Source organism: Oryctolagus cuniculus, chromosome 4 (genome assembly GCF_964237555.1).
Source record: "Oryctolagus cuniculus chromosome 4, mOryCun1.1, whole genome shotgun sequence".
Classification (NCBI taxonomy): Eukaryota; Metazoa; Chordata; class Mammalia; order Lagomorpha; family Leporidae; genus Oryctolagus; species Oryctolagus cuniculus.
In genome coordinates this window covers 18848823-18874929 of record NC_091435.1, presented here as the reverse complement: position 1 = coordinate 18874929, position 26107 = coordinate 18848823, and the positions used below count along the sequence as shown (strand labels likewise).

The window sequence follows — 26107 nt, the reverse complement described above, 5'->3', positions numbered from 1 at the left end:
GGTAACTAAATATTAGCTGGCAAGTCTTTATCATGTGAGGGTGCATGTGACCTGGGTCTACTTCATTTATCTCCAGCCAAAGTAACCCACGACCTCACTAAAGGCACACAGCTACACAGAGCCGCCATACCTCACTGGTTGCTGCTGATGAATGAGAAGAAATGGGTAACACAAACAATCTGAAATCAGCTTCCAACAGGGAGGCTTCAAGATGTGGAATCCCTTTACAAAGCTTAATCCAGAAATATAATTTTTTAAAAAAATAAATACGCAATTGCTTTGCTACGAAAAATAAGATATTACCAGTTCCATATTTTTCCCCTTACAGGGCAGGATTTGGAGGTGGCATTTTCTTGCTTAAAATGAAGTGATTGATTTCAGAATTGCCATCAGTTTGTTGTCCTACTGTTCTCAGTAGAAGAATGTGTTGCTGCATCTATTTCTCTTTACCCTGAAACATACAGTCTATCCATTTCAATTTCTGTTGAATTATGTCCATTTACACAGACATCTCTAGCAAATGGCAGGCTCTGACTCGTGCCAAGAACAGCAGAGTGAACAAATCAATATCAGCCTGATTCTGTCTCACAGTATGAAATATTGAAAATCTAAGTAATAGTGGAATGGATATGCATGCTCCATTTTTAAAAATGTGTACAGTTTGAGGGAGGAGTGACAGAGGAAACTGATCAACCTTTTGGCATCTTTTATATTGATCTGTAAAGGGACCCAAACTACAGCTGACTTTTCTTTGCTTGCTTTGCATTTACTCTCAACCACATCTTCATAGCGACATCACACGTATTCTAGTTTATCCTGGTCTGAAATTCTATCTGGGCTTCCCTGCCAACATTTTGTCTGTCTGTTCCACAAATTGCTAAGTTGCTTCTTTCTCCCATTCTTTCATTGGCTTTAATATGTTGTATATATAATAGGACAGTGTATTTTTTTAAAAGGTAGAATAGTACATCTTTGTTTTTATCATCCATGTTAAGCAAAGTGTTTAAAATAAAGCAAAATGCTTAAAAGGAAATGCGATGATTTGAGATGAACAGACAAAGAATCTGGCAGTCTTTCCACGGCCCCTGAAGTTCACCAATGGTGATGGAAAGTACACCAGGTCTCCAGGAAATAGAACGGAAAAATCTCTCTTTTTTTTCAATCTTACCTCTATCACTAATTGTCTTTTTAATTCATGATTAATGGAAATTATTGGTTAAGGATTAATGAATGGAAATTAATGGATTATGGTTACTATTCTTAATCCTTTCATTTTTCTTTCTTATTCATAGCACTGTAGTTATTTCAGTCTACTCCTCCTTGTCCATACACAAGAAATGCACTTAAGCATTGGCCCAAATATCCATGGCCTTAGAGAAATCAATGAATGCTCCTAACCAAACTCAATCAAAGCAGCATAACCACATCTGATCTCCCCTTTTGCTTCCTATCTCCATGTCCCTGCCTTTGTAACACTTCTTTTAGGTCTTTACTTGAATTTCTGCTGTTAAGAGATATACTGGTGCATTTGCCTACTCTTTGATGAGTCATTTTGGGCCCAGTGATAGTTAAGTAAACAAGGGCACTGGCAAAGGAACAGATTGTTGACCAAAAATAATTGAAGGGGTCTGATTGTGAAGCTCTTAGGTGCATGATACACACTGTTGAGCAGATGTGATGACAAGGAAATTAGACTAAAAATTTTCCGTGATATAAGATGACGCAAAGGTTTTGAAAAACACAGTCGACCAGAATCTTAAAATTTGTGTCTCATTTGCACACTCTCTTAATATTTTTATTATAAAAACTAAGATACAGCTATAAAAGACTTTAATTAATTCCATCTAAGAGACTAGTTGTTTAGCACTTGGTGCTAGCATTGCAGTCTACAGGTAAGAAAGGATTCAGGATGGGGCCGGCACCATGGCTCACTTGGTTAATCCTCTGCCTGCAGCGCTGGCAACCCATATGGGCACCAGGTTCTAGTCCTGGTTGCTCCTCTTCCAATCCAGCTCTCTGCTGTGGCCCGGCAGGGCAGTAGAGGATGGCCCAAGTGCTTGGGCCCTGCACCCACATGGGAGACCAGGACAAAGCACCTGGCTCCTGGCTTTGGATTGGCACAGCGCCGGCCGTGGCGGTCATTTGGAGAGTGAACCAATGAAAGGAAGACCTTTCTGTCTGTCTCTCTCACTGTCTATAACTCTGCCTGTCAAATAATAATAATAAAATAACCCAAAACATTAAAAAAAAAAGAGAGAGAAAGGATTCAGGTAACTGTGTTTTCCAACAGCATTTCATATCAAAGACCTGTGTTCAATAAATGGTTATAAGATAAGCTCTTTCAAAATGCTACAAATTAACTTTTCAAAACTGTCTATGATTCTCTCCAGCAGCTGAGGTTGCAGGTGCTCTCATGCTGTGTCTACGCAGATGGTGGCCTTAGTCATCACCGAACGTTGTGGATGTGGCTACAGCAGACACAGCTATCTGTTCTCTTCTCAAGGTTATTAAACGTTTGAGAAAGGAAATGCAATAATCTGCTTTCCTTGCACAGTTTCTCCACCATTGCTTACCTTTGTTTTCGAGGATCACACTCCCAGCCAAGCTGCCTAGAGCTAACTTGTATAAACTGTCTCCAAGGATCTTGGCCAGGGTAGCAGGGTCAGGGTGGGGAATCTTCCAAGACATCGCTTTTCTTTGCTGGAATCAGAAATCTGCCTATACAGTTACTTTCGAGGGTGCACTCTGACTTTTCAGCCATACCTAACTGATGCATAGCTCTTGTTGGAACCAAATCAAGAAACACTCAGTATTAATGAGTTTAAATTTGGCAGTGGCTGAGTGCTACAAAAGTCCAGCTACTTATAGCTAATAATTTTAAAAATAAATCAAATGCTCTGAATTTAATTTTGCTCCAGGACCTCAGGTCTCTAGCATTTCTGGAGGTGGGGAATATGGAGTGGGGATATGATATTACATATAAATGGAATGTCAAGATAATGTACTTTTAAGACAGTATCCATTTTAAAATAGCAGTTGCTTTGTTGATTTTATAAAGAGGTAGCTTTAGGGATCATGCACACATACTAGGGTTTTCTACCTTGTGGAAAACCATGCTACAGCAAGATGTTATTATATTATAAAGAGTTTATTTATTTATTTATTTATTTATTTATTTTGCTTCTCCCTTATAGTCAATTGATACCACTTCTTGAGCTCAGTTCACCTGTCCGAAGTATTCTCCAATCCTATGACTACTTTGTTAGTGTGGGCAGGTATTGTGGTGCCTTGGGTTAAACTGCAGCTTGCTACACTGCTTCACTGATCAGAGCATGAATTCTAATCCTGGTTACTCTGCTTCTGATCCAGCTCCCTGCTAATTCACCTGGGAAGGCATTACAGGATGAGCAAAGTAATGGGTTCCTGCAGCCCACATTGGAGGCACAGAATGACTCCTGGCTCCTACTCTCCGCCTTACCCAGCCCTGGCTGGAGCAGTCATTTGGAGAGTGAACCAGTAGATGGAAGATTCCTTCTCTGACTCTGTCTCTCTCTGTCTCTTTTTCTCTCTCCCTCTCTCTCTCTCTCACACACACACACATGCACATGTACTAGCTCTCTTTCTCTCCTTCTCTTTCTGTCTGTCCCTCCCTGTCACTCTGCTTTTCAAATAAATAAATCTTTAAAAAATTATTAGTGTAGAGCAATGTTTAATTTGTTTTTCATTATTTTGACATTACTTTTGTCACTACAGACTGCTGATAAAATAAAATAATGTTTTTTGGTTAAAACAAAAAACGGACTAATCAAGTCAACATATTCAAAAGAGAGAAAGCCTAGAGTTTAATCATGAAAATTCTCTGTCTAAAGAATTTGGTAACTGAATTTATTATTTATTCAATATACTCAGAATTTTTTTTTTAAGTCAGGCAAATGTATACAACCTATTTATACTGAAAGTATGTCCTCAGTTATTCTCTGTGCTCAGTGCTTTGGAATAGAATCCAAAATGTAACAGATAAGTATATTTGTTGTAAAATTTTTAAAAAATAAGAGTAGAGACATCTTTAAATATAGACCCATTTTTCAAAAATTAAGACAATGGTGAAAGGATATTTACTGCACAGAAAGTAAAATCATAAATTCCACAACCATGGAATCATTTAAAAATTATGGCAATGAGGAACAAAATTGTGCACAGCATTGTAATTAGTTGACCTAATACTTGCACAGGAAAAAAAACTGTACCATTTAACAGTAAGTATTTGCTGTTTTAGCAACTAAATCCATTCAATTAGTGATTCAAGGTTTAACTCAAGCTTTTGGAATGTGTAATGTGTGATTTTGAAATTAAATATTAATGCTATTTCATTTTCATAAAACTGAAAAAAAGAAAATGAAACAGTAAGGGTAATATTAACAGTGGAGAATTAAGATTCTACTCAAGAGGATCTTTGTTAAATATTGGTTTGATCAATATAGTTAGGAAAATAATCAAGTAAACATTAATTTCAAGACTTTAGCATCCTTCAATTATATGGAACTAAACATAAAGTTACAATTTTATTACTGATAAAAGAAAAGCCTATCGTAGTGAGTATCAATATTGATTTTAAGTTTTTACAGTACTAGGATGTTCTTTTCACTCGTAAAGAACACATTTTTTATTGAGAAAAACTTTAAAACAGTTTGGACCTTGATTGCTTTTAGGAACAGAAATGTTTTAAAAGTTTTATTTATTTTTATCTGAAAGATAAAATATGTGTTTGTGTGTGTGTGTTTTGTGTGTGTGTGTATGTTTGTGAGAGAGATTATCTGTTATTTCATTCCCCCAAATGCCTGTAACAGTGGGAGCTGGGTCAGACAAAAAAGAGGAGCTGGTATCTGCAATCAGGTTTCCACATTTCCACATGGGTGGCAGGGATCCAACCAATTGAACCATCACTGCTGCCTCCCAGGGTCTACATTAGCCGGAAACTGGAATCAGGAGCAGAGCCAGGATTTGGCACTCTGGTATGGGATGCAGGTGACCCAAGCAGCACCTTAGCTGTTAAGCCAAACTCGTGCCCTGGGAAAAGGAAATTTAAATAGTAGAAAGCAGCTAAGGTATTGCAAGTTCACCATTAAAGCAGTCAAAATGAGTTAATGACAGATTTTGGCTACACAATATTGAAGAACTAGGTATCTGAATTTTTTGTATGAAACAAATTGAATTGATAAATCTGTTTTGATGACATAATCAGAGTTTAAGATGACCAACACATGAACAAATTATGAAAATATTAATTCATAAACTTTGTAGAACTGGGAAAAAAGTTACCACAGAATATCTTTACCCAAGTTTAAACTATACATCCTGAAATAATTTTTTGGGAAATTATTATGATCAAGAATTTCTTTGAGGGGCCAGCATTGTGGTAGAGCGGGTAAAGCCAACACATGCAATGCTAGCATCCCATATGGGTGCCAGTTCCAGCCCTGCTGTTCCACTTCTGATCAAGCTTCCTGCTAATGCACCTGGGAAAGCAGAGGAAGATGGCCCAAGGGCTTGGGTTCCTGCCACTCATGGGAGAGACCCAGCTCCAGCACTTTTGGCCATTTGGAGTGTGAACCAGCAGATAAAAGATCTCTCTCTCTCTCTCTCTCTCTCTTTCTCTCTTTATTGTAACTCTGCCTTTCAAATAAACAAATTTTTTAAAAAAAGTATTTGTTTTATATTCAATGTAATGACTAGTTTTAGAAACAGATCAATTTCAGGGGAGCAAAGAAGAAATACGAATATGCCTTTTTTTTATTTTTTTATTTTTTGACAGACAGAGTGGATAGTGAGAGAGAGAGAGACAGAGAGAAAGGTCTTCCTTTGCTGTTGGTTCACCCTCCAATGGCCGCCACGGCCAGCGCGCTGCGGCCGGCGCACCGCGCTGATCCGAAGGCAGGAGCCAGGTGCTTCTCCTGGTCTCCCATGTGGGTGCAGGGCCCAAGCACTTGGGCCATCCTCCACTGCACTCCCTGGCCACAGCAGAGAACTGGCCTGGAAGAGGGGCAACCGGGACAGAATCCGGCGCCCCGAATGGGACTAGAACCCGGTGTGCCGGCGTCGCAAGGTGGAGGATTAGCCTATTGAGCCGCGGCGCCAGCCGAATATGCCTATATTTGTAAGACCAGAAACTGGACCAGTGTGATTTCTGAAGTTCTCTTCCAGCTCTTATGTGTCTATGCTCCTGGGTTTCCAGTCTTTTAAGGTAATAAAGGATGCTAGGAAATCTGCAACAATTTGTTGTAAAGATTATTAAGGTATCAGGATATGCTATTTCTAGAAACTGTGACTTCTTTATTTGTATATAATTTGTTGTATTATACTTGGTTTCATAGAATTTAATAAAGTATACTCTTCTCCTGAACTGTTATCTAAAGAATAAAGCCAAAGATTTTCTTTTGAACTGCTTAATGTGTTTTCTCACCATTCAGATCACTTTTTCATTTCCATTCTGCTGTTTTTACTCCACTTTCAGGAGAATCTGCTGTCTGGATGAAATAAAATTCTTTCGGTCAATGCAAACGTGGAGAACTTCCCTCCTTTGCTTTCTGTTGCCATGAAGAGAATCCGGTGGAACTGTCACCTACCCCTTAACCACACCCCTATAATAAGCATGTAACAAATAATTCTGAGAGTCATCCTAATAGCAGGGAAACCAACATGTCTGCCAAAGTTCTCACAGGAAGCTGGTGGTGAAAGAAGGAATAAGAGCCAGGCTTTCAGAGCACCAGCGAGGCATTCTGTGTGGTCTCCCACACTGTTTCTCTTTTGAACTTTGCAATTCCAGAGCAAAAATACCATAGCTGCAATGCCACCAAGGACGCTGGCATTACGTGCCAAGAGATGGTCAGCTCCCTTGCTCCTTTCTCTCAGAGTGTCTCAACATCCATTGTCTAACAGGGCTGGATGATACTGTGTGGAGGCTATAACGAAGAAAAACTCCGAAGAATCCCCAGTGATTTGTTTCCGGGACTACGCGGTCCTGAATGATACATACCATGGCCATCATCCAGGAATTCCGTGATGGTGGCTGAGGTGCACTTGGACCAGGGCTTGGAGGCATCGATACTGGTGAGGATGGATGACATTAAGCGCTTGTCTTCTGTGGAGCCAAAGTTCTCTTCACAGAATTTGGAATCGTCATGAGAGAGGCCAAGGAGATGTCCTAGGGAGAGAACAGAGAATGTGAAAATAATAGGTGATTTTGCATTTCTGTGTTTCCACACAATTGCACTAGCACATGATTTTTTTTCCCCAGGTGGTAGATGAGTTCATTTTTACTACCTTATCACCCAGACGCTGGATCCCCAGGGAAATAAAAGCTGCATGTTATTAGTGAAATAGTTACTTTTGGTGAACATTGAGATGAAGATTTGAAAAACTCAACTCAGGAGAGGATGATTGCTCTCTTCATCTGGTCCACATATGCCGTGTGACATGTAGAGACCAGGCCTTATTTAGAATCTAGAATCTGTGAGACAACTGTGCATTATGTCATAGCCCTCACCACATATTATTTTGATCGTCTAATTTTCTGTTTTCTCGGATCAACCATAAGCCCCACGAGATCAAAGTGCTTCTCCCCCCATTCACTGCTGAGACTTCAGTATTTAACTTAACGCCATGCAAGTTGCAAACGCTTACTAGAGGGTTTTTGAATGCCAATGATTTCTGTTTTCTTTGTCAAGGAAATACATGGCTAGCTGTGTGAGATGTGAGGATGAAAGAAAGAGAAGGGAAAATAGAGACTTTCTGGTTCCATGAAAGTGTAAACATGTTATTCCTCTTTATTCCTTTTAGTTATTTTGTGAGTTATGACTGTTTGCTAGTCTCCCAAATAAATTGCTTATTTTGAAAATATGCCTATCATGGAGTCAGTGTTGGTGCTGGGAGAGAAACAAACGTTGTTAGTGCAGTGATTGTTCAGACAGCACTCAGCCAGGTGGTATTTAGGCTGAAGCTTCCCAACCACGTTCTTGGCAACCCCAGCCTACGCCATTTCTATCACATCAAGCTAGATATTATTTCACAGAGTGGATAATTGTTATTTTATAATCCAATAAATTGCTTTTCATTACATAGTATTAACTTCCACTAATATTAGGATAAAATTACATTCTCCAATATATCTATAATGCTGCTAAAAATACAGAAATTTGAACAGTTTGTAGAAACTCTAAAAAGTAGTCAAAAATCACTCTAAGAGTGCCTTTTTAGTAAAGGTTGCTAGAATAGAATAAAAACCACTTATAAGGATGTGGAAAGTAGTATTGCCAATTGATTACTGCATTCTCCTTGGGTTCCTGATGCCAAATGTGAGTGCTCTGGCCATGCTGTCAGGAGTTCAATGCACACAAATGAAATCCAACAGAGATGAAATCTTTCACGTTGCATTCCCACTACTTTTGGCCAACTTGTTAAATCACTGACACCTCATAACAAGATCGTTCACTGAGCAGCTGACTGCTGTTGCGGCTGCAATTAAGTGACTAGGGCCCAGTGACCTTCCAAGTCTCCACATTCTTAGCTATTTTTTTTTTTTCGGATATTTACTTCAACAGGATTTACTATGCTAGCAAATTTTCTCTGGGAAAATCTCCCAAATCCACTCACCTTTCCTTGGATCAGTCACATAAATGTGCACCATACTCTAGAAAGTATGTCTCAAACAACATGTAAAAGAAGATTAGCAGGAGCTCATCCAATTTTGACTGGTGTGTTCAGAGAAGTCACAGATCCCAGAAAAATACAGAATCTTTCACTCATGTCCTTTTAAAAACTACTTACAGTTACTCAGGACATTCAACACTCGTTGTGAGTGCCCTCTAACCTTCCAGAACTTCTCAAGGTAGAAACTTTATCAGCTAGCACTGTGGGATTGGTGTGGCAATTTCACACTGGAGTTTTTTTTTCCCCTCTCTGGCATAGAAAAGAGAAAAAGTGGCCCCAAATGACCTTTGTAACACAATATTTATTTGAACCTAGGTTTCATACTTTTTTAACAAAACATTTGAGTTTTGCATTCTATTTCATAAGATAGTCCTATTTATTTAATGGAGTAATAGTCTTTTCTTCCAAATCTATATAAATTAAACTTTCCATATGCATTTTTATTATTGCATCAGGGATTTTCACTTCATTTGGAGGGGAATGATTTTGGATTTCTGATTTAAAATGCAGGCCATATGGCAAATACCAAGTATACTTTCAGGGGCCTGGGAGAATATCTCATTTTTTTTCCTTTCTACAGTGAGACAAGTCATATAATTTTAAAGATTTAAATTATGTAAGCAAGGCAGTTTACTTTTAAAATATTTTGTCATAATTTTATTAATCTTTTGGCCTGCTCTTGGGCATCATATTGTGAGTTTTATGCTTCTGAATTTGCTAATTTGTCCATGTAAGTGAATCGCTACCACAGATACATACAAGAATTCTGCCAGACAAGCTCGCCATTCTGAGCATGGACAAGTCATAGCTCCACCTCAGCCAGAACTAGAGGGGGATATGAGGGGGATATGAATTTTGTTAGCTCCCCAAGCCAGGCAGAGAAGGGCTGATTGCGGCTCATCTGGGAGAGACTGACATTTTAAGGGTGAAAAAAAATCTTGTCCTTCATGGAGAAAGGCTGTGTGATGGCTGCGAGAGACATGGGCAATTTGGAGAACACTGATGCGCCCCCAGACACAGGAAGCCTGTTCCTGAGTGGCTGGAATCAGGGCACAGAGAGAGAAAGCCCATGTGACTTCCCTTCAGAGCTGGACGGCGACTGAAAGGGAAGATCAGCGTGGGGGATGCTTGGATGCTCTTCAGGAAAGACGTGACCCACATACTGAGAGCTGTGCACAGCATAGGGTGGATTCCAATGGGGGGCCCCCCAGACAGTTTTGCTAAGGCTTCTGATGTCAATCGGAAATTTGCCCACATTATTCAGCCTGGAAATGACAAGGTACATACAAAAGCAGCAGCTCTTTTAAAGGAGACAACGCACTATGACACTAAAAGCTCACTAACAGAGCAAATCTGGAATCTAGCGAATTTAACACCAAGTTGCTACAACCATGTATGTTGAGGAGGGGTTGTGAAGGGGAATGGGAAATTATACAGAAGACCGAGGACAGTCTCTGGCTTTGGCGACATCTGTCTTTCCAGGGAATTTGTTCATATAAACCCACAGAGATACTGGAAATGAATGGTGTGGTTTGCAGATTAAGGATTTCTGTGACAAGCAGCTTCCAACGGCATTTCCCAGCAGACAGGATTAGACATTCACGGCCCCAGAATAAAAGGGTTGGTGAAGAATATGAAGAAGTGGTGGAGAAAGTGATTACAATGCCTAAAGCAGGTTGTTGTTTTCATCAAATTGTGTTTTATGATTTTTTTTTACATCCATACAGAACAGCAGAGTGAATTGAAGGATGAAGTCTTGAAGGAGGCAGGAAAGTGGAATTCAGAAACCCAGGAAGAAAGACAATTCCTGGAGCAAGTGTTTGGTGCAGTAGTTAAGATGCTGCTATGGACGCCTGCATTCCATATCAGAGTGCCTGGGTTCGAGTCCAGGCTCTGCTGTTGACTCCTGCTTCCTGTTACTATGCACCTTGGGAGGCAGCGATGACGGCTCAAGTAATTGGATCTCTGCCCTTCAAATGAGAGATGCAGACTAAGTCCCAGGCTCCTGACTCCAGCCTGATCCAGTCTTGGTTGTTGAGAACATTTGGCGAGTGAAGCAGTGGATAGGAGATCTCCCTATCTGTCTCTGCCTCTCTCTCTGCCTTTCAAATGCATAAATGAATTTTAAAAAGAAAACAATTCTTCCCTTAGGAATATGGAGAAATATTTCTTTTTTCAGAGTCAGAGCATAGGAAGAAAAGGGTGGTGAAGATTCTCAAGAGTAAAAGAAGAGATTTGGGACAGCTCAAGCAAGCTCCCTCTGCAAAACAGGCTGAGCAGACTTCTAGTGAGAGGGAGCCACAGGGATGGACTCGTAGGGGTCTGGTGGGGGTGGGAGTGGGGTTGAAGTCATTTATAGTCAGGGTCTAAAGCTGAGTTCCCAAAGTCTTGCTTTAGAAGAAGTAGTGTTTGTGTTTGCAACCACTTGTAATCAAGAGACATGCAAAATGTGGAAAAGCAGTTTGCTTGAGCAATTCTGTTCACAATACTCTCTTTCTTAGTGAATCCTTAATTCTTGATGATATAATTGGAAACTTCTCACCTAAAATCCTGCGGCAATGAAAAACCAGTCATTGACAGAATCTGAATTTATGTACTCTAAAAAGAGGAGAGAGAGGGACAGAAGCCAGAGTGAAATTTCAAGAATAATATAATTGTCTGAGCCAGGAGTGTTTTCCCAAGGAATGCCCCCCTCAGGACTGTATTCATTTGCTAACTATAATCATTAGTAAAAGTCAAATTGTAAATTGTAGGTGCTTTTGTAGAAAATGTTGGTATATTCTTGACAGATATTAAGTGATGTCATAAATACAACTGTCCTGTTAATGAGTGCCCTTTTCACCAAGTAACACCAGGATGGAGTTTGTCTGAACAACACTAACCAAATGAATTTAATGGTAAATTATGTCTCAGCAATGTGTATACACTCAAGAGTCTGAGTGATAATGTTAACACAGAAATGGGGAACAGTTACCTGATAATGCTTCTAGTGTGATAATTCTCTTTAAGATTGACATATAGGTGCTATTTCATTTAAAATTTTATCTTTGATATTCCCAATATGGAAGAATGTGTGGCCTCCTTAAATTTACAAGTGAATCTAATATTAGAAAGAAAATCTGTGATAAAATAGACATATTTCCTCCACAGGCAAGTATTGGTTCAGCTTCTAATTCAACTTAGGTATTACTGTACTCTTCAGTATGACTTAGAACATTAACTTTAGGAAGGAAATCGCTTGTTTTTCTAAACTTTGGTGTGCAAGTTAAACAGAATTTCACAGTCTTGTCTCCTGATTCCAAAGTGACCAATGGTCAAGGGGACACAGCACCACATTCTAAAAAATGTTACAAGCAGCTCTGTAATGTGTTTACTTGGGAACGCACTGCATGGATGAAGCATCTGTTTCTTAATGAAGTCATGTTTTTATTTTACCTCATTTTCCAGCTGGGATTATGGAGGTGGAAGACAGTCTTGCCAGGGTTGAAAAGTGAGTCAACAGCTTACATGGGATCAGAATCTAGGATCACTGAAGAGAAGAGTCATGAACTCCAGTAATCAGGCTGTACATGTCTACTCAAGCATCTATTCCTTATGGAGAAGTGATAAAGTCTCCTTACAAAACAATAAATATGAATGGTAAATGTGGTACCAATTATGTCATTTGGAAGGAAGAAAACTTTTTTTTTCACTTCATTCACTAGCAGGGTCAATATGCTTTTGAGTCAATTCAGGGTTATATCCTCCAAACTGAATATTATCTGAAAAGCAATTAAAGGCCATGAAAGAAATCTTGGGCTCTGGAGCTAAATGAGTTGGGTTTAAATTTTACCATAGGAATGTATTAATTGCTAACCTTAGGTTTAGAAACTTCTTGGTGTGCTGGTTTCTTCTTCTCTTGGTTGATCTATAAATAGTTCTTATCCCATGGCACTTTGTGAGGTTCAAATGATGTAAAAGATACAAAGTGTTTAGAACATACGCTTGGTATTTTTGAAAGGATTAGTAACTGTTAGCTAACTTCACTGTCCTCATCAATATTCTAAGACTGTTATACTTTTACTTATTCATATGCTAGTCTTCAGTAGTTTTAATACACTTTGATGTTATTAAACAACTTCCTTTGGGAGGGGAGGAAAATTTTCCCCTAGAGAAACAAGAATTAAAATCTGATTTAAAAAAAAAAGAAAAACTGACAATAAACACTAAATCTCTCAATGATGCCAGACATAGAGCAAAGTCCTATATTCCCTCTTTCCATCTGGAGGCCAAGTAAGGCTTAGTGTGGTATTGCTCCACGCTGGAAAGAAAAAAAAAAAAAAAAAAACATGCTCAGTTCATGTTGATTAAAGCCATGAGTTTGTGGGTAAATACCAAGTTTAATCCCAGCTTCCTCTGACCTCACATCTCACAGCCAGTCTGGACATCTGATTCTGTGCATTTGGCTTTGGTCTATGGTGCTTTGAGGGCCTCAGCAGCTTTTCAAAACATGGCCTTTTTAATCTAATCATCTATGGGAGCAGAGTCACACGAAGATCAGCACAACCAGAGAACAGCCTGTAACCACAGCAAAACACAGGCAGTCCTGCTGTTGTGTCTCGACCACTTCCTAAGTCACAACTGAATATAGGGTCTTGGCTTGTTTAAGCTGCCGGACTTTAGCCTAGGAAGCACACTGCAGTCTTTCATTCTGCAGAAATTCACTTAGCACATTTTATAATTAACTACAATAAAGCAAAGCTTTGGCGTGTTTGCAAATTATGGATTTCATTAATCTAAATAAAATGATTGTTCCCCCTAGAGTATGGAAAGCTGGCCCTACATCAATAAAATTATGTTTCTAATAACCATGTGTGCAGCAGGTGAAATCTTTATTACAAGTTGATAATAAAAAATTGACAAGTTAAAAATACAAACGCAAAATGTAAACTCAAATTAACTGAAATGTCTGAAGTTCACATTTGGGTTGTAAATGGCTGTAAATACATTCCTGCCTCCAACTCAAGGCACATGAATGGGGACTGTATTTTCTGAGTGCTTGAAATGCCCTAACAATATAATCAAAGTTTGCATGCATCTATTAAAGCAAGGAGGAAAGCAATTCAACATCTATTAGCATCATCTTTCAGTAGCCTACATTGTCATCACTTGACTATATACTTCCAAAAATCTCACTTTTTTAAAGAATTAGTAGAAATAGAGAAGTGTTATGCTTACACGTAATACATGAAAAGAGTAATTTCTCGGAACTGTCTGTTTAACCCATGCCCTTATGATTTTGAGTAATTTAATCCTGTATCTAGAAATGGTGTCACATAGAGACTTCAGTTTTGCCTCTACTTATCTTACACATCAGTTCTCCATGTAGGAGCTTTTTAGGTGCAGGGAGCAAAAGGAAAAAAAAAAGAAATTTTGATTCAATTTATGTGGAAAAATGAAAGCACTTGGGTACTCCCATGAAAACTTGCACATCAACCAATGAAAATGCTATTCTTAATCAAATATATCCTTTAGCTGTTTACAGAAGAAATAAAGTAGAAAAAATCTGAGATGGGCCTGAGAATTTTCTCCCAGCTTATTTTTTTTTTTTTTTTTTTTTTTTTTTTTTTATGACAGGCAGAGTGGACAGTGAGAGAGAGACAGAGAGAAAGGTCTTCCTTTTTGCCGTTGGTTCACCCCCCAATGGCCAGGAGCCAGGTGCTTCTCCTGGTCTCCCATGCGGGTGCAGGGCCCAAGCACTTGGGCCATCCTCCACTGCCTTCCCAGGCCACAGCAGAGAGCTGGAATGGAAGAGGGGCAACTGGGACAGAATCCGGCACCCCAACCGGGACTAGAACCCGGTGTGCCGGCGCCGCAGGCGGAGGATTAGCCTATTGAGCTATGGCGGCGCCGGCCCAGCTTATGTTTTGAGCACAGCGATACATTTACGCGGCATGAAGGAAATGCATACTGTGGAATATGGTTTAAGGAAATTCAGAACACTCTGGAAACAGGTTCCAAAACATTGTTTTTGTCACTTTACATGGCCTGTACATGTAAATTCCACTTATGAAAGTAACAAATATCTAATGGAAGGGAAGACGGAAGATTGCATAAAAAAGTCAAGTTAGAATTAGAATCTAGAGTGTGGTTAGCTTGGGCTGATAGCTTCATAAAGCAATCCAAAAATAAAACACTGGAAACAGAGTAGTGAACTACAGTATGCAAGATCTAACTGGCTAAAGAGAGAAGACTCAGGTGATATTTTGTAACACATGTTCATAATATTTAGGCAAAAAGCAAAACCAAAGAGTAAAGCAGTGAGAAAAAAATGAATTAAAGCCAAATTGCTTTACATAAGGGGAACTGATTCCTCATCCTCCCACATCTTGACCTTAAATATTGCAGCTTAGACCATGTATAATGTAAAAAGAGAAATCAAGCAAGTAGTGCTTAAGTGATGGAGAATGAGTTACACAGAATTTAAAAGAAGGAAACTGATATGGTTCAACCAAAAAATTAAAGTGAACACACGAGCATTTGATTTTGCATGTACTTCAAAAATTTCATAAAAAATTAAAGTCTAAATGTATTTTTGTGTAAAAAATTTTGAAATATGTGCATAACATTTTCATATATGCATTTTTCATGAATTTTTAAAGATTCCTCATGGGAGCATGCATTACTTCTACACTGTTCTCTTGTACATCTGTGTCCAATACCCTTGTCCTTTTAAGAAAGGATCCTCTTCTACACTTGGATACTCATAGCTTTAATGTCACATTTGTTCTCACCAGCATCTAGCTTGCCATGTCTCAGATTGGTGCAACTTTACAGCAAAGACCCTTGGCTTAGCAATTCAGGAGTGCTGAGAAGTTATGCTGGAGGGTCCTTCCTTGCAGTCTAGCTGGTTTGAAAGTCATAGCAGCTCTGAAGAAGCTGTGTTCATTGCCACAGGATTATACATGAGAAACTTCAAAATGCTCTCAATGTGAGAGACCAGAGGAGAGGACAGAAAGAAACAACCCTTCTTTGAAGGAATGTGCAATCGATGACAAGAGCCTAGGGTGATTACTGATGCCATAAGCAAGAGTGTCAATTTGTTAAGTCAACAACAGGAGTCACTGTGCACTTGCTCCTCATGTAGGAGCTCTGTCCTTAGTGTGCTGTACATTGAGATTTAATGCTATAACTAGTACTCAAACAGTATTTTTCACTTTATGTTTCTGTGTGGGAGCAAACTGTTGAAATCTTTATTTAATGTATGCTAAACTGATCTTCTGTATATAAAGAGAATCGAAAATGAATCTTGATGTGAATGGAAGGGGAGAGGGAGTGGGAAAGGGGAGGGTTGCGGGTGGGAGGGACGTTATGGGGGGGGAAGCCATTGTGATCCATAAGCTGTACTTTGGAAATTTATATTCATTAAATAAAAGTTAAAAAAAAAAGGAATGTGCAATCGCATCTTTTGGAGATTGGGATTTAGCACTCAAAACCCTGTGCATGATGGTGCTAAAATTCAACACTTGCTTATTCCCCATCGTTTCCCTCCTGGTCTGGAACTTACCAGCCTTTGCCTTCCCAGATATGTAGCACCACTCTGTTGGGATTCCATTCACTCTGAATAATGGTGATTAATGCCCAGCACACTATTTAAATTTTTCTGCTTAACTACAGCCCTTTGGAGTATTTAGACCAAATCCTCTTACTTTCTGCTGCAGAATCAGACTGTTGCCTTGGACAGCTCGTCTGTTTCTTTCACTCACGCACATACCCAGAAGTGTAGCGAATATTGACTATCATTTTATATCAGGCTATATTTGTATCAGGTATTTTAATAGGTGGGGGGAGAGACACATGCAGATATAATCCCTAACCTGCGGTTCAAGTGACATATGCTTTTACAAGGACACCAGCTCTTCCAATGCACGCGTGAGAGAGTCACACCTCGTTATTAGGGCACCATATAGGGAAGAAAGGCATTCAAAGTGTTTGACTTTGGGATAACAAAGAGGACACAGGGACAGGTCTGGGACTCCATCTTGGCTCTTGGCTCTCAAAGGCAAAGATGCCCAGTTAACAAAGTATTGAATTGAATTATTATCAGTAATGCTTGTATTACTGATGTTATTTAAATTTTATTTTCTTACGTATATGTTAAGAAGGGTATTAATCAGGAATATTAATGTCATAATTAATACTTAAGAATTGAAATTTATCTATGTGATTATACCTTGGATCAGAAATTATTTTTAACTCCTCAAAGAAAATACACAGTTTAAAATTCTCTGCCTACAAGGAATTTGAAAGAAAGTTTGAATTGCCATTTAAAAGTTCGTTTCAATTTTAAATAAGACTAAAATTATCTTATAAACCAAGTATAATAATTATCAAGGATGCTTTGACTCCAAAAGATGATGCTGAGGTGATAAGTAGATTTAAAAAGGAAGTGAACTATTTAAACAGCAAAAGAGAAGTACACGGCCATGTAAATAACACAGAGTAACTATGCCCTACCCAGTGTTGTGTAGATCCTTAACACAACTCCATGAACTAGGACCTGTTATCCCTATAGTGAAGATATGAAAACTGAAGCTTAGAGACTTTAAATAATCAGACCCACGAGACACAACTAGAAAGTACTTTTGTAAGAATTAGGCTTAGATGTGTCTAGTTCTAACCATATAGTCCTACGTACTAAGCCAATTTCTCACATACCTGGCAGCCCAGGTCAATGATAAGGAAGCATACATTCCTTATTCTGTGGATAGTTTTATTAGCACCAAATTTACGGCTGTAGGATTTATGTGTTTCTTCTAAGAAATAAATTTGGTAAGTGACATTTAAAGCACCGGGATTGGTTTCATCTGTCTCACTACATAAGGACTAAACAAGAACATGTATCATAAGTGAAAGATTACCTTTACTAGGAACTTAGAATTATTACTCACAGTGGAGTACAGCATGTTAACTTTCTGTACAAACAGATTCACCTTGGATGAGTCAACACCACCTTGAACAACGTCTAAAAGCGACATGACACATTTTGTCTAGGAGCTATTTAGCAATCCTTAAAAAGGAAGCAGACAGTAGCAGTAGCAAATGTCTCTTCCACTTCTAAATGACACTGACAGAAGGAAACATCTACTGTGCTGCTGACTTTGCCTTCCCTCTCCCATATTAGTTAACCCTAAAAGTGCAAATATAAACAAATTTAATCCCCAGCGGTACATATGAACCGGGAGAAATCTGGAATTAATTGCCAAGTATTTTGGTTCCTGTTGCAGCTGTTCCAAGTGTTTGATTTGGCGAGGGAAGAGAAAAGGCGCTGCATACCAATTTCGTGAGCCACGGTGAAAGCGGCGTGGAGGCCATCATCTTCAATCACGGCACAGCTGCGCTCCGGAGAACATATGGTCCCAACGTCTGCCATTCCCAGGGTGTCACATGAATGATGCCCACATAAATCCTGCCCAAGAGAAAGAAAGAAATCATTAAAATCAATTTACATCCAGAAGGAGGCACCATGTAAAGCCGCTTGCTCACCCCAAACGGCAAGACGGGAGTAGGTTTATGGTATCACCTGTTCAGCTTTGGAAATGTTCCAAAGACAAACTCAAGGCAGCTACTCTTTTGTGATACTCTGGGACCAAAAACACAGAAGGATAATGAAACTCAATTGTGCTGAAAAGATGTTTTAGGACTGTAGCTTGTCCGTTACAATAGCAGCCAGGGCCTTAAAAAAGCTGTAATGTATACATGTATGTCAAGGATCACATATGGGCATATTTAGGAAACTCCTCACATTCTGGTCCAAATTCATGCTAAATTCATCAGAAGCCAGACCAAAAAATTTGTTTCAATCACAGATGCAGACTACAACCACACTTGCAACAGAATATGGATGTATCAGCTTTTTCGACAGAAAACTACATTTTAGCCCAGAAGTGTAATTCTTTGAGAGATCATTTCTTAATTTCCAAATCAAGTTGCAATTTCATAGGTTTCCATCTTATAAATGTGTGCAGTCTTACCGATAGCATTTACTATAGCTCATCAATCCTCAGAAATTATATGTAGTGTATTATGGGTATGTAAGTGAGTATATGCATTTTTCTGATGTGAAGTTGTATAGCACATCCCACTAACCAAAAACATCATCAATTTAGATGAAAGATAGATCACCAATCCTTAAAATATGAAGCATAAAGAAAAAAACATGAGTCACAAATTTTGACATGATGGATTTGTAATGATAAGCTTTCTCTTTAAGTGCTATTAGGATATTAATAAATGTTAGAATTTCTTTTGTTTTATATTATTTTCAATGAAAACTAATTGACAGTGTGTCCATTTGCAATACTCCTAATGGTCCATAAGTCAATAACTGCAGAAGGAAAAGATTTAGAAAGACATTAATTACTATGAGAGAAGACTGACAGTTGAATTAATAAGTACCATTTCCATTACAATTATCTTTGTATTTCCAATGACTACAATGTTTAGCTTATGATAGCAGCTCAACAATTACATGGCTAAGTTAGTTCAATTTGTCACTATCTTGACAAGTGCAAGACAGTGCTACTACATAAACAGTGCCACACTCAATGCCAATAACTCTTCAGCTCCTTCCCTAGTTTGCTATATAAAAATTCAACTAAGGTGAAGAACTGTGAAAAGATGTACCCTATTCTCTTCTCTTTAGTACATTTCCAGGTTCTTATTGTGTTCTGTGTATTATGAACTCCCAGCTGTGATGAATTACAGTGTGGCCACCATGTTATTGTAGCTTCAGACAGAGGAAATCTCAGCCAAGTGGCCTGGTGAATCAAGGCACCGAACCAACAATAGCCTTCCAAATTCTCCCTGCATCTCCTTGTATGTCATCCTGTGGGATCCCAAATTACAGTTGTTGAGAACAAATTAGTAGTTTTTAAAATTGAAACTGGAACATGCTTTTGCATAATAATCAGCCTTTGAGATAATAATACAGTCCAATACATTTTTAATTCCCCTTCCTCTTCCACCAACATTTTAGTAGTTCTAGGATTAAAACCCATCATAGCTTAAATGAGTCACTAGACACTACAGGTTATGTCTAAACACATACATTTTTAAGCCAACCTTTGTATTTATCTTCATAATTCAGAGTTAATTATCTTCAAATAATATAATTGAAGAATTAAAATTTCTTTCATACTCCTTCACTAATAAGCTTGGAGGAAGACCTACAGCAAAAGGAAATGACCCTCATGCTCGAATAGAATTTAAACTGGAATCATAACATCTTTCTGTTTACTGTTAATCAACTGCTCATTAGAGGCCTTCAAACTTCCTTGTTATCCTTAAGTTGTATTAAATGCTTTTGGCCCTTTGCCATGAAAATGTGTGCAAGTGACAAAATTATGAACAGAAGCACTTGTGTTTTTTTTTTTTTAACACACTGACAAAACCCTTTGACCATACAGTCACACTCCATATTTCTATAGCTGTAATTATGTAAACTGGCACCCTTTCTATTTCACGCACATGATTTCAAAGCTTAGCAATATAGTCCCACTTTCAGGATTTACAGTGAGCCTCTAAATTTATTTGTGAACCAATTTCTATCTTAATGCATTAAAACTATCTATGTATCAACTTATTAAAATTACAACATATCACACTCATCTCTATTTTTTTGGTGATAATGTGTAATAGCATTTATAGGTAAAGCTTTATTTGAAGTGTATAAGATTTTCAGAAAACATTTTAATTCAGGTGTAAGAATACTTTGGGCCAATACCGGACACATGACAGATGAGAGATTGAGAGAGATAGAGACAGAAAGACAGAGAGAGAGAGAGAGAGAGAGAGAGAGAGAGAGATTTGTAAGTAGGAGATATTGATTACATGTGGATCCCATACTGTATCTACATAGGAGTTGAATCAGTTAAAAGTGGTACCAACAAGAATTTCTTACTTGTGTAACATGGATCTGAAGGTAATCATCACTGTCGTAATTGAAGTGTCATAATTGAAGATGGCTCTTTTTATGCAAGATGGCTCTTTTTATGTCACAGTTGTGTGTGGGACATTGCAAAGAGATTTAGTAGAGTAAGGGCTGCAAGAGTATGCAGAGATTTAACTGGTGGTCTAGGGGAGTGGCATTGACAAGGATACAAGACTGCGACATGACATCTAACAAAGATATATGAGGGAGCAGACACTGAGCCCAGCAGCTGATTATCAGTTCAGACGCCCGCATCTCACATTGAAGTGCCTGGGTTTGATTCACACTTCCAGCTCCTGATTCTAGCTTGGGACCTTGGGAGGCAGAAGTGATCATTTAAGTACCTGGGTTCTTGCCATCCACAAGGAAGGTCTGGATAGTACTCTAGGCTCTTCGATTTGGCCTGGCCCAGCTGTGATCTCAGCTGTTATGTAAGAATTTGGGGGGGATGATAGTGCTCACTTTTATGCTCCCCCTCTCTCCCTTCCTCTCTCTTTCCTCCCCTGCACCCCCTATCTGTCTCTCTCTGTTTGTCTTGCTGCCTCTCAAAAATAAATAACAAGATATTGAGAAAGTCTACAACATCAGTACAGATTTGATAGGAAGTAGTTGACATTGTGACTACTTACCAAATGAGACCTTTCAGAAGACTATGAATATGACAAAGCTTGTGATTTAGCATGGAATCCAGAATTATGAGTAGTATCCGAGACCTATACTTGGGAACAAGGAGGAGGAAAGGGAACCAGCAAAGTAGCCTGCCTTGAGAAGCACATACCCAGAAGATAATATGATTTCAGAAGCTCCAGTTGTCAGTGATAAGTGGAGAATAATGTTTAGGGGTCTGCACTGTGGCGTCGTGGGTAAAGATGCTGCCTAAGGGGCCTGCATCCCATACGGGCCCACGTTCAAGTTCCATCTGCTCCACTTCTGATGCAGCTCTCTGTTAGCGCACCTGGGAAAGCAGCAAGAAGCTTGCCCAAGTACTTAGGTCCCTCTACCCAAGTGGGATATCCGGAAGAGCTCCAGGCTCCTGGCTCCCTACTGGCCCAGCTCTGTCAATTGTGGCCATTTAAGAAGTGAATCAATGGATGGAAGATCTTTCTCTTGATCTCTCCCTCCCTCTCTTTCTCTGTAACTCTGCCTTTCAAATAAATAAATAAATCTTTTAAAAAAAAGAATAATGTGCAACATGGGACAAATCACAGGAGATGCAGATTTCTTGCCTTGATTCACGGATTGGTGTCCTTGCAGCCTATGTATGCTGGAGGAAGGAGCTACAAGCAACAGACATCGCTGAAGATAGAAAGCAGATACTATCACAGCTGCAGAAGTTAAAGTTAAGAAAACCTGGTACAGGAGTTAAGTAACAGCACCTTCTGGTTCTACATGTACATCCTGATGAGGGCAAGCAGGGAGTTCAAGGGAAGGGCCTAAAATAGGTTATAACTTGGTGTAAAATGTCTCCCCATCTGTCTGAACGATACTTACTGAAGAGAGATTAGTGATGGAACAAGTGGTCTGGTTCAGTGCCTCTTTTAGTCATAGGTATTTTACAGATGCACATGTACTCACACTCACCCTCACATGCCTGTTCTGTTCTTGAGGCATCATATGTCTGGCTTGCTATACAGCAATTCTCAATCATGGGGTTTTTGATTTTGGTCTTCAACAGAGAGTACATGAATCAGAATTGTTAAGTGAACTGATACAATGACTCATGTAATGAGAGGTCTTCAAAGAGTTCATTGCTTACTAGGTAAAGAGTATGTATGCATTTCAAATAATTTTTGCACTCAGACTTACTGATCTTTTAAATCAATTTTACCATGAATATTTTAAAATATCTTCATATACAAAGTTTATCCATGATTCTGGAAACAAACTGGATAACACCTCATGAACATGCAGAGCACAGCTATATTAAGGGCCAAGGGATGCAGGTTATTTACTCCTCAAACAATGATTGTCTGCTGATACAGTGATAAGTGCTAGCATTGCAGGAAACAAATAAGTTCTTATCCTGACCCTAAGAAACATCATGATATAGCACAGGTAGGTTCACAAGGAAATAAATTATGATGTGCTTTTTTGAACACATTGTTGACAGAGCATACAGGAGGGACTGATGAACTCTTTTTAAGGGAAACCCAGAAAAGTCTCCAAAGAAATGACTGGATATGAAAGTCTGGGAGGAACAGGAACTCTTTTTTATTTTTTTTAATTAATTTATTTTTTGAAAGGAAGTGTTACAGAGAGAGAGGGAGAGACAGAGAAAGAAAGAGATATCTTCCATTCTCTGGTTCCCTGCTCAAGATGTCCACAATGGCTGGGGCTGTGGCACTGGGCCAGGCCAAAGCCAGCAGCCTGGAACTGCATTCTGGTCTTCCACTTGAGTGACAGGGGTCCAAGTACTGTGGTCATCTTCCACTGTTTTTCCAGGTGAAATAGCAGGGAGCTGAACTGTGAGCAGAGCAGCTGGGACTCCAACTGGTGCTTACCTGGGATGTCAGTGTTGCAGGCAATAGCTTAACCTGCTGTGCCACAATGCCAGCCCCAGAGAAACAGGAATTCTAACAAGGAAAGTGGAGTGGGAAAATCATGGAATAGTAAAAGACAGGTTCTGTTTGGAGAATAGGATTTGTTGGATAGGAGACCAGCTGGAAAGAGAGTCTGCTTTCAGAACCCCAAGATAGGACATTTTTATCTGAAAAATATAAGGTGAGAAAAAGGGGAAGAAGACATGGAACAAGTTGGAGATGGAGGGGAAGTAGATGCTTACTACAGTCATTTTGGAGAATGGGAATGGAAGGCTGGCTGCTTTTTAATGCTAACTCTACTAATAAGAATCATTGCATATACCACTTACAGGCTTTGAGACGATGTCTTGTCATCATTAACATAAGGATTATGCACTAGGTCTAGGGCTCGTTCTAGCCGATCATATGCTGGTATTAATAAAAACAGTCACTTTGGAGATCAAAAAGAATTGATGCTTGGGAAAATAAAAGCCCCAGATCATCAGCTTGGACACACTAAATTCCAATTTATACTCAAATAAGTGGAATATCTATATTCCATTAGAGTTCCAATCTATATCTAAATACTGCAATTCCTGAACTTACATCATCATGGTATTAGTAAATCATCCTACAGGTTATTCTTGACATTCATCTTATGTTATATAGTCACAATATACACTTAGGCAAGCACATTCTTTTATGTAACAAAGAACAGCAGCATCTTAATTTCTAGGGTATGCTTATCACTTAGAAGCATTATAACCATAAAAAATGCACTGTAGGGGCCAGTGCTGTGGCTTGGCAGGTAAAGCTGCTGCCTGCTGTGCTGGCATCCCATATGGGTACCAGTTTGAGTCCTGGCTGCTCCACTTATGATCCAGCTCTCTGCTATGGCCTGGGAAAGCATTATAAGACGGCCCAGGTGCTTGGGCCCCTGCACCCACATGGGAGACTTGGAGGAAGCTTCTGGCTCCTGGCCTTGGATCGGTGCAGCTCCGACCATTGCGGCCAATTGGGGAGTGAACCAGCGGATGGAAGATATCTCTTTCCCTCTGCTTCTCCATCTCCCTCTGTATAACTCTTTCAAGTAAAAATAAATACATAAATATATAAAAATGCAGTGCAAATGTGCATTCCAGAAAACAAGACAAAGCCATTGCTGCATAAGAACCCTGGTGACATTGTTAATATGATTCTCTCACGCATTTGCTACATCTCATAGGTCACTGTATATGCATCAATGTAGTTGTCTACTGTTTCTCATTCCTTCCATTAATCCTTCCTGCCTGGACTTCTAACTGGGTCCTTTGCTTCCTATAACTTCCCTATCTATAGGTTGTGGTCAGTTACCTTCTTACAGCACAGATCTTGTTAACATTCCTTCACTCTTCCACATTCACCTCTTCCTGCCTGCACCTTACTTTCTTGCTCTGTCCTGTCCGCTATTTCCTGCATATGTTATGAATATTTGACCCCTAAATCGTACACCAAAGTATTTCTTCTGCTAGTAAGGATTACTTCACACCAATCTCTTTTAAACATTTCTTGACTCAATCCAAGATTCTTAATTTCTAATGCAACTGCTTTCATTTGGACTACATCCAGCCTCCTTTTCATGATTACTGAAATATTCTGCAAAGGCTCTCCAGAATCCAGCCCATCTACTTACAACAGAAGGCTCATTTCAGAACACATCTTTGGTCATTGCTCTTTTCTTACTAAAGTTCTTTCCATTTATTCCCAAAGCATGTAATTTGCAATAGAAACTTCCTAGCATGGTGCCACTACTAAAATATGTCCTCCCCAAATTCATAAATTCAAGCCTTAACCCCTTATGTGACTACGTTTGGAAACTGTCTATAAAGAGTTAAGGAAGGTTAAATGAAGTCAGAAGGGTGAGGCCCTGAGTAGATATGATTAATGCCCTTTTAAGAGGTGATAATCAGACTTCTCTTTCTCTCTCTCTCTCTCTCTCTCTCTGCCCTTTTACATCCCTTCCCCTACCCCAGGCACATACCACACAGGAGGAAAAGGTCTTTTGAACATATATCGAGAAGGTGGCTGTATACAAGCTAGGAGAAAGAACCCTCACAAGAAACTGAATTGCTTGGAATCTTGGTCTTGGGTTTTCCAGTCCCTGGATTGGTGAGAAATAATTTCTGTTGTCCAAGTCACCCATTCTATGGTACTTTCTTATGGTGGTCCAGCAGGCTTATAGACATGATGTATAATGTCTTCTACATTCTGGTTATAACTGACTTCAATTAATCTATCATGAAACCATCATGCTGTACAACAAATATCCATTTCCTTGTCCACTTTCTAGAAAAAAGACTCTAAAAAAACAATCTCTGAATCTCTCTCCACCTATGAGGAACACTGGATGTTTGAGTAAGTTAATTATAACATTTTTAGTATAGGGAACAACTAGACAGGACTACCTTGGCTTTCTGCCATCTGTCAACTATTAGTGTAAGAAGAGTATCTCTGTCTTTACATGAACATTTTAATCTACCAAAAGGAAATAATGAAGTGATGGCTACAGATTGTTGAAAGGATTAACTATAAACTGATTTATGGCCATGGACAGCAGAGAAACCTAAATCAAACCTATCAACCCTTCAAGTGCCAACTCTTATTTTTCAATGAGAACAGTATAAAGATCCATAGGCAGAATCCCTTTTTCCTCCCATTTCACATTTTTTTTTACAGCTCAGAGCATTTATTGGTTTTCCTAACTTTACAGTGATTTACACATGAATTTGCTTCCCCTCTGCAGTGCCAAGCCCAGTGGGCACGGAGCAGATATTTTACATTTTGCTACCATCAGCTGCTGAAATGAGTGTCTCACACATGGGAGGTGCATGTGCTAAATGTGAGAAACACAACACAATAGATTCCCATGTGT

The 26107-nt window shown here is 39.1% G+C and overlaps 1 protein-coding gene across 1 annotated transcript in view; it reads right to left on the bottom strand.

Annotated features, from left to right (window-relative positions):
* Positions 1–26107, bottom strand: part of ADAMTS5 (ADAM metallopeptidase with thrombospondin type 1 motif 5) — a 53858-nt gene that overhangs the window by 20400 nt on the left and 7351 nt on the right. Inside the window, exons 2-3 of the mRNA XM_002716775.5 lie at positions 18022–18154; positions 7034–7201 (exon numbers count right to left, since the gene is read on the bottom strand). Coding sequence (XP_002716821.2) covers positions 7034–7201; positions 18022–18154 — 301 coding nt within the window. The remainder of the gene's footprint in view (positions 1–7033; positions 7202–18021; positions 18155–26107) is intronic.